General features: G+C 30.7%; 2 protein-coding genes across 2 annotated transcripts; one reads left to right on the plus strand and one right to left on the minus strand.

The window, feature by feature from the left end:
* Positions 1-5,431: 5,431 nt before the first annotated feature.
* LOC104892877 (FCS-Like Zinc finger 1) lies at positions 5,432-6,841 on the minus strand. The gene is made up of 2 exons (XM_010678897.4): positions 6,351-6,841; positions 5,432-6,127 (listed from the first exon to the last, which is right to left on the minus strand). The coding sequence occupies exons 1-2, from the start codon at positions 6,746-6,748 to the stop codon at positions 5,929-5,931; spliced, it is 597 nt and encodes a 198-aa protein (XP_010677199.2). The 5' UTR covers positions 6,749-6,841; the 3' UTR covers positions 5,432-5,928.
* Positions 6,842-7,759: 918 nt separating this feature from the next.
* Positions 7,760-8,995, plus strand: LOC125497889 (glutathione S-transferase T3-like). The gene has a single exon (XM_048645599.1). The coding sequence runs from the start codon at positions 7,760-7,762 to the stop codon at positions 8,993-8,995; it is 1,236 nt and encodes a 411-aa protein (XP_048501556.1).
* The last annotated feature ends 673 nt before the right edge of the window (positions 8,996-9,668 follow it).

The raw sequence follows: 9,668 nt of genomic DNA on the forward strand, positions 1-9,668 counted from the left end.
CAAAAATAACGGAAGAAGTATAATTAAAAATGTCAATTTTACTTAATGTACTTATATAATTTTTCAAAATATCAATTTTTTTACCTTATATTTATAGAAAATTCTAAATGATGATTGTTAAAGTTGTGTGTAGTGCTAATATTAAAGTCAAAAAAGAACATGGTAGTTTCTTTTCTAATTGTGTGCCTGAAATTCAATCATTTTTTGTTGGAATATATTTTTGAATTTGTTTTATTATGTGTTTGCATTATCGTCCACAAATCCTTAAAGGCCAAATTTCACTCATTTATTTTTGCATTATTTTTTCTCAGTTGTTTTATTATGAATTTGTATATAGTCCTCCAAATCTCTAAAAAAATTGATTCAATAAAACATCTCTCGTGGGATTGTGCTTCACACTTGTCTAGTAGTGGGCAACTAAAAGGGTTCTCCTCGAATCTCTATTCTTGGAACTTTCATGACAACTAGTACTTTAATTATACTCTAGTAAAGCTAATAGAGCACTTGTATGAAGGCTTTAATGAGTTTCAATTACTTTTGGGCCTTTTTATAAAGTGACAAAGGGTTTTGAGAGATTTTCTGTGAAAGAAAGTGGAAATTTTGATTACTGACACTTATGATTCTAGGACAACAAAACACGCATCAATGGTACTTCAAATAATTACTCCTGTGGTCTGTGGAATTAACTGCGTATATTTTCAGGTGATGTTAGTACGTATTATCCCGCTCTCGCCTTTTGAACTTTTCATTTTTCTCAAATGAAATTTTCTAATATTTTTAACCAATATTTTGTCACTATTATTTACCTTGTTTGTTCTTGATAGAAACTTTGTAACTCATCAATTTGCTAAGTTAGTTCCATTTATTTTTGAACAAATTTGAAAACCACACTCCTCAAAAATAGCACCCCATGTAATCATGATATTTTGTCGTTAAATTAATGTTAGCTTAACTTTTCCCTTCAAATATATATATATATATATATATATATATATATATATATATATATATATATATATATATGCACGCATACATGATTCCTTAAAGCGGTGATTATAACAAACATAACGAATGATATGTACCACAAATCATAATGCAATAATAAAGATTTTGTTGGATTTGTTTCAACGTGTACATATCTAGTCTTATATGCACGTTATTCGTGCAAAGTGGAAACATGAGTGTCAAATACTTTGTTAGATCAATTTTGCTTAGAGGTGATCATGGGTCAAATTAGGCTTGACAAAATTCACGCATCAAGCCCCCGCTCTTTAAGGTCGGGTCAGTTTGTCTTTTTTGGCATGATCAAAATTTGGCCTCATTTTCCATATTTAAGTTTTTCTTGGGCCGTTTTTTTTGCCCAAAAATCATTTTCAACTTCAAATAATAATTTCATATTTAATATAATTACCTCATAAATGTAAAATTAATAATTCCATAAAACAAGCTTCTCATTTTCATTGATCGATCACTTTGATCTCCCCCCCTTTTTCATTGACCAATAGAGTACATTGATTATTCACTTTTATTTGTTTGCAGTCAATAAGTCAATGCAATTTGAAACCCCTTAATAAGTTTTCCAAAAATCAAATTATTTTTCTTCTAAATCACTTTCAAGACATTGATAGCTAACTAATGGAAAATGAAAACACGCCACAAAAGTGGTCCAAATATGTTGAAGGCAAAATAATGGCATTTTCTAGTCGACTGAGGAATAAGATGGACCGAGAAAAAGTGCCAATATTTTGAACCAATAGCAAAATTTGAATGCTACCAACTATAAATAAATTTGACATAAAACTACCACATTGAAAATACCCAAATAAGGAGGTCGTCTTTGATATCAAACTTGCGGTCAAAAGTAGCTAAATCTTCAACCTCACAGTTTCTGCTTGCTATAATACATTTTTTTCTTTTTCACTGTTAGCAGTTACTTTACTCGTGAGATGAAAATGTTAATTTACTTTTTAGCTAAGTAACATACGAAAATTTTGTGTCACTCCATGAGTTTAGTGAGGTTATTATAGTAACTTATTGTTGAGTCCACTTCACTCTCACTTGTTCCCTCTGATATTTAACTTCTAGTGTTCTTCTACCGATTTACCAATTCTATTGAGATAAACTGAAATTAATTGAACTGGATTAAAATAAAATAAAATAATAATAATACTAATAATAACAATGATAATTAAAAATCATAATAATAATATTTATATTAATAATTATATAGTAATAATTATTATTTAATAATAATATTATAATAATAATAAATAATTAGTAATAATAATTATTATTAATATTAATAAAACATAAATTAATAATAACTATTATAATAATTAGTATAATAATTATTACAACTATTATCATTGTAATAATGATAATTATAATAGTAATTATTATAATTAATTATTTAATAATTAATATTAATAATGATAATACAGTTAATAATTTTTATTATTCTAATTAATAATGTAATATAATTAATAATAATTAAATATTACAATTAATTATATTAATAATTAATAATACTAATAACTAAAAATAATAACAATATAATAATAATTATTATTATTAGTATTATTGTCATTATTATTATTAAATTAAGTTGAACTAAAAATAAGTCTAAAAGAATAAGGCCTTAATTTATAAAACATGTTGTTCTGCAATAAACTAAAGACTATGTAAAAGTTAAATGTGAGTATTACTTAGCATATGGAGATATATTTGACTATATTAAAATTTGTCAAATAGATTTTTTGACTCATTGATTGTTAAAATTACAAGCCCGTTATGATAATCCATTATAATGTTCGAACATGTATGGAGTAGGGGGAACCAATCTTGGAACTTGTTTGTCTTCTACTCGAGTTTGTATATCGTGGTGGAATCTGATCTTCCTCTGGAAAATATGGCATAACAGCATTGTTGTAAATGTCAACTTAGCCCACTGGGGTATCGAAGGCTCTACGATTTACCCATTGTGCCATTAGTCAACGAAGGACTCTTAACATTTATTCTGATTTTGTGTTTTGGCCTCCTGTGTTTGGTTTCACTGGCCAATTCACTATTATCTCCACTTCTGATGACCATATTCCAGTGCGTAAATGGATGATTGCGCTGGTGGGTTCATTTCGAAAGGGTGATGGATCGAAGAGAACACGACTGCCTACATTGGTATTCTTTAGGCAACCAGGTGTATGCGGAAAACGAAATGATTGAATTTTCAACTACATTCCAACCACTATTTCAGTCATCCAACAAGCTACTCTCATGGCAATGGAGAAGCTTCGCACCTTTGTGCAGAATATGCAGATGACGAAGGTTGACACTTACCCATCTCTTTTTTCACAAGGATACAAAGCAGCTAATTGACGCCAACATTTATGGGGCGCTCTAGAGGTGAACATTCAAATTGACGATTTTTGGTACTCTTGATCCTAGAATGGGAGTATTGCTTGGGTAGCGAGGTCAATAAGTGAAGGGCCCAATTATGTGCAAGGTCAGTCCCTCTATGCAATGTTCGCTCTGGCTACGAAAGTTTAAACATACTTCTCCGCCTTAGCATGGGCCGTAGAACAAAGATTTTAGTACATTTAATTACATCATGACTGATTCAAAGTTACTGGTCTGATATCTAAAGGATCCAAACATCTTTGGTATCTCAAAAACATGGACCATTCATGACATCCGCACTTTCACCTGTAAGGTCGACTGGTGTATGATTACTAATGTGTCTCACACATAGGTATGACAAGCATATGATCTCGCAACAAGTTGTCGATCCATCCCCTTATATTAGTTTTACCTTTTAGTCATTAATGTTCGTTTATGCGATGTGAAAAAGCATAATTGGGTAATAAAAGGTAATATCACTATTGGGGCTAGCTCTATGAACGTAGTTGAATGGTGTAATGCGACGATTGGCGAGCCTTAAAAGGTGAGGTTTGAGTAGGATTCAATTCGACGTGCTAAACACTCAGAGAATAATCTGAAGATTGTTTAAATTACAAAAATCTAATTAAATAACAGATTTTCTGGCAAAGAACGGAGTAGAGCAAGCTGTGAAAATACTTTTTGGCTCTAGTTTGAGTTTATGTATGAGAGGTATTTCAAAAATTATGCATTAGGGACTAGTGATATGTACCTAGAATAGGTTGTATTGATGTGTGAATGATATTAGCATTATCTATGTGCTCGTTGTAGTCCGTAAATGAGGCTTACCTAAAATCGGTGAATTCTTGCACTATAAAATTTTCTTATAAGATTTTTACTTATAATATAAAATTAATATTTGTGCTATACTAATATGGTTGTTTTGGAAAATAACCAATAACTTATGGAATGCTTTAACATAACAATACTTAAATTCAATGTTCACAACCAATTTATTACGTCCTAAAAGTGACTAACCAATACTATATTTATAATTTTTTTTTTCTTCCTACTTAACTTCCTCCATTTTTTTTAATGCAACAAATGCATTTCTACACTATACAAGTTTTTTACTTTGACTAAGATTTGTGATTTATGTATAATGAAAAACAAAGTCAACTAAAATTTTGTTATATTGGTCTTGTGACATATTTTCTTAAAATATTTAGCTTGAAAATATTAGAAATAATTTGGAGCACCGTCTCGATTAAAAACTAGTTAAAGCATTACAATACTACATACCAATAATAACAACCTTTTAGGGGCCATTTCTCTCCTTCATGAAGTATATCTCTTGACAAAATAGAAATAAAAGTAAAATTACTATTCATTTTTTTTTTACGAGAAAATTACTATTCATTATTCAATAACTTTTTTGCAATATTCTTAAAAATCGGTTACAATATAACAAAAATCATCTTTTAATCCAATTTACTTCGGTAGTAGAGTACTTATTCTTTTCTATTGTGAAAATTGCACAAAGAAACGAAGAAATAAGGGGAAAACGAAGAAAAGAAAATATTTTTTGTAAGGGTAAACGAAGAAAGAAAATATTTTAGTCAACCTCTGGACCACTATTTTATTAAATAATGAATTAATGATATCTTAATTAATTTAAATATTTTCCCTCAAAAAAAAAAGTAATTTAAATATTAGTTTAATAATCTTATTTTTTTTGACAAGAAATGAAAGAAAGTTTAATAATCATATCAGAAAGAAAAAATAACTCCAAACTCAAAAAATTCTACTCATTCACTACAGTTAAAAATTGCGTAGAGTATTTTCCAGAATCCACAGTACTACTCCGTACAATTTCACAACCTCAATCTTTTCTTTGTTAGGAATTGAAAGAGATCTAATTTTCCATTGACATAACAAATACTTTACCATTTTTCACAGTCCAAAATAAAAAACAAAAAATTAGAAATTTTCTTCAATTTCTTCCACATCTATTGTTCTTCTTTCCATTAATGGAGTAATAATACTACTAAACCCAGAATTACATAAAAAAAATTACTTTTTCCATAGTATGATTCTCATTACTCCATTCCTTTGTAAAGTGGTAAACATCATCTTTATAACAAATATCACATCCTGATATTCATATTATAATATCAAAAACTAGAGAAAAATTACAAGAGGCAAAAAATTTACTACTTCTCTAAACCCCTTTTTTTCTGGGTAAGTAAAAAAAGAGCCATTCATAGAGTAATTTTCCATCTAAAAAAACCCCAAAAATCACCATCTTCAACCCATATGCACAACATATCATTTCAATATATCATCTTTTTCTTCATCTTGCACAACACTCTCATGAGCTCTGTCTTCCTCTCTCTCTCTCTCCTCTTTTTTTCCCTTTTTTTTATTTTTTTCCATTTTTTCTGGAAAAACAAGAAAAAAAAACCTCTCATTTCTTTACTTTTTATATAACAATATGATCTCTTCTTTTCTTCCTCTGTTCTTCAATAATATCTCCATATTTTTTCCCCATTAATACTACGCAGCAGCAACAGTTCCTGTTCGAAAAGGGTAGTTTTGGTTTTTACTAGGTGAAGAAGTTGAAGATGTAGATGATCCTGATTTTGTTGAATCTTTTTTGCTTCTTAAAACCTTCAAATTCCTCTTCTTCTCTTTTGTTTCATCAATATCTATCTGCTCTTGTCTGCACTCTTCGCTACAAAATGGTGTATCACCTCTGCACATCACAAAAGATATATTCAATACAAAGTACTATTCATAAATTCCTAAACTAATAGGTATTTAGTAATTATCGTCAGCTACACATCCTTTGTGGCGAGTATAGAATACTCGCCACAAGAATAAAAGGAGGGTGTCCAACCAACTAGGCGAACTTTAATTCAAATTAAGCCAAATTCAAAATAGAAATAACAAAGTAGATCTTAAAAAAAAAAACTGACCTGTACATGAAAATATCGCGGTTACCACCAAGGGGTTTTTTGCAGAGGGAGCAAGATTCTAAGAAATGAGGGGAGTGAAGTTCATCGAATCTAGTAGAAGAATCTAGAAGACGAGCAGATCTAGGAGAAAAAACAGAGGAAGAAGGAGAAGAAGTAGGAGAGAGAGAATGAATATTTCTTAAACTATTTCTTCTTCTCATCATAATACCAGCACCTCCACCACCATTGTAGCATAAAAAAGCTTGATTTTGATGATTTAAAGGGTACCCATGATTTATACTGTTATTATTATTATTGTTGTTGTTGTTATTATTTCCAGAAAATCCAGCAATTGAAGCTAAACCATCATCTTCTGCTCTGAAACAAGGCCTTCTCATGGATGAAACTTGAGATTCCATTTTAATGGAGTTTCTTGTTTTCTTTTAGGAGTTTCTAGAGAGAGAAAAATAGAGAGAGAAAGAGTGGGTGATGGGGGTAAGAAAAGAGGGAGAAGAAATGGGGAGGTTATAAAGAGGGGTTTGGTGGAAAGAGAAGAAAAAATTGATTAGAATAAAATAAAAATAAAAATAAAAATAAAAATAAAAAAGGAGGAAGAGAGAGAAAGTATAAACCACGAGCGGGTGTATGGAATCCCGTGTTACTGAATCCATTGGCTGTTTAATGTGGGGTGTGATTTTACTGATTTAACCCTTTTATGTGGTATAAACTTTACTAATTTTAGGTGGTTTGAGATATGATTAGGGGTGTTTAGGTAATTTTAGACTGATGGGTGTCGATTTTGGGAAGCTTGGTTAGAGTATATCCAATGGTTGGTCCTCTGACAGTTTATGAGGAGAGAGAATGCTAAAAAAACAATAAACAATTAAGAGAGAGAAAAAAAGGGAGGAGAGAGGGCGTTGCCCAGTTCACAAATATGAACGGTTTACCAAAGGAAAAAATCTGAAAAGCATCAATTGGGTGTGACAAGTGGCAAAGTATAAATGGTTCATGGGGATTGTGTATTTAGATCTAAAGGTTGATAATTGATTGTGATGAATGGTTGAGATTGTGAGCCAATTTGTTCATGCTTTTTTTGACCCTTTTTACAATAACGGTCATATTTAATAATTAAAAAATTAAAAAAAAAAAAAACTTTACCAACAGCTCTATTTTTCTATTCTCTATAAATAGAGCCTAATATTGAGGTATTTCCATATATTTTTCATACACCTCTTTTTCATTAAACACTTATTTAAGATATGAATCCAAAAAATGGGAGGAAAAAAAACCAACAAAAATCCAAAAACACTCCACAACCCCAAATTAATCCAAATTTGCAATCTTTTTGTAATTCTCAAATTGATCTCAATAATTATGTTGAACCCAGTTCACAAAACTTTCCACAATATCCAAATTACGGAATGCAAAATATGAGTTCTGCTACTCAGTATTCCCAACTATATCCGTCACAAAATATAAGTTTCTCTAATCCTAGTTCTTTCTCCCAATTGCCTCCTTCACAACAAAATTTTGTTATCCCAAATCATATTTCTGTAGATGAAACAATTTTTCCTACGTCCCAACATTTTCAAACATCACAAGGTGGACGTTCACTTCCGAACTTCAATAGTTCATATCATACCCGTGCTCCATCTGTTGAAGGTGACGACGCTAATGAAGAAGAAGAAAATGATGAAAATAATGCTGAAGGTGGAGAGTCACAAGTTGAAAAGGGACAAAGAAAATATTGGTCTGAAGCTGAAGAAGAAGTTCTAGTAAAGTCTTGGCTTCAGGTGAGTACTGACAAGTTTCAAAATACTAAACAAAATGGAGAGACCTTTTGGGGTAGAATTACAAATATGTATGAGCAGGTTAGAGTATACAGAAACAAAATGTGGGCAGAAAGAGCTGAAGGGATGAGAGAAACTGATCTATTAAAAGAAAGGGAATTAGATCCTCTAAGAAGTCGTTGGAAACGAATAAATGCTAGTGTATCGAAATTTGTTGGTGCATTTGCTCAAGCAGAGTCAAGGAGAAAAAGTGGTGAATGCGATGATGATGTTATGAAGACAGCTTATGCTATTTACAAGAGTGACAACAAGCCTCACCATAGGGATTTTAATGACCGACATTGTTGGGAAATTCTTAAGAGTTGTGATGTATGGAAGCCTTATGGGGATATTGTTAACAAGTGCAAGAAGAAGGCAACAACTCAAGAAAGTGGTTCAAAGAGGTGGAGGATTAATGAAACAGGAAATTACTCCACTTCAACTGACCCAAATACACCAACTAGTGGTGATATAGGGTGTTCTGTCCAAACACCAAGCGATGGGTCCACAAAAAATAAGGGAAAGGGAAAAGTTGTGAACATGCCATCAGAAGCATTCCAACAATGGGTGGATAATATTGAGAAAATAAATTTATCAAAAAATTTAGAAACTGAAATGGAACTAACTAGGCTGAAGTATGAAAGAGAATCACAAATTGAGAGGTTGAAATTCGAAAGGGAAGCTCAAAATGAGAGGGTGTTGTTGGAAAATAGGAAAGTTTCTATGAAACAAAGGAAGATCAATTTGGAATTATTCAAAGTGCTTGCATCAAAGGACTACTTAACTGAAGAAGAGGAAAATTTAAAGAGTCATTTAGTGAAAGTTTTATTTCCATGAGATGTGATCTCATTTATTAATGTAATTTTAAATTCGTAGGTGTGTGTTATTTAGTTGTTGAATTATGAATTTAGTAGTGGTGTTTTTAATTGTTGTTCTAATATATGTAAACTCTATTAACGTATTTAGTAAAAGTTAATTTCAAATAAGAAGTTTTTTTTGTTTTCTTCAGTGTATTATTGCTCTGATAAATACTGTGGTGAAATGACCATTCAATTGTTTTTTTCAGTGTATTATTGCTCTGATAAATACTGTGGTGAAATGACCATTCAATTGCTTTCTTCAGTGCATTATTGCTCTGTGGTGAAATGACCATTCAATTGCTTTCTTCAGTGCATTATTGCTCTGATAAATACTGTAGTGAAATAACTTTTTACTTGCTTTCTTCAATGCATTATTGCTCTGAAATGAAGTGACAATTCAATTGCTATATTTAGTGTTATTGCTCTGAAATGAAAAGACAATTCAATTTGTATATTCAGTGTATTATTGCTCCTCACCTTTTCTATATATTTACTTCACAATGCTTTATACTTCAATATACTCAGCTTTCCACACAATATCTATTCTTGTAGCATCAAATAAATTCTCTATAATGTCATCTGAATCAAGTTATAATAGTTTCATTTCATCTTCAAATTCTTCTAGTTCCGATGATGTCAATTTTATTCCA

Source organism: Beta vulgaris, chromosome 5 (assembly GCF_026745355.1).
Source record: "Beta vulgaris subsp. vulgaris cultivar EL10 chromosome 5, EL10.2, whole genome shotgun sequence".
NCBI classification, from domain to species: domain Eukaryota; kingdom Viridiplantae; phylum Streptophyta; class Magnoliopsida; order Caryophyllales; family Amaranthaceae; genus Beta; species Beta vulgaris.

What these genes read in the sequence shown, in the direction of transcription:
- LOC125497889 (XM_048645599.1), top strand. Translation starts at nt 7,760, where the DNA reads ATGAGTTCTGCTACTCAGTATTCCCAACTATATCCGTCACAAAATATA.
- LOC104892877 (XM_010678897.4), bottom strand. Translation starts at nt 6,748, where the DNA reads ATGGAATCTCAAGTTTCATCCATGAGAAGGCCTTGTTTCAGAGCAGAA. An exon ending in CGCGATATTTTCATGTACAG is followed by an intron (nt 6,128 to 6,350) that starts GTCAGTTTTTTT and finishes TGTGATGTGCAG; the next exon opens with AGGTGATACACCATTTTGTA.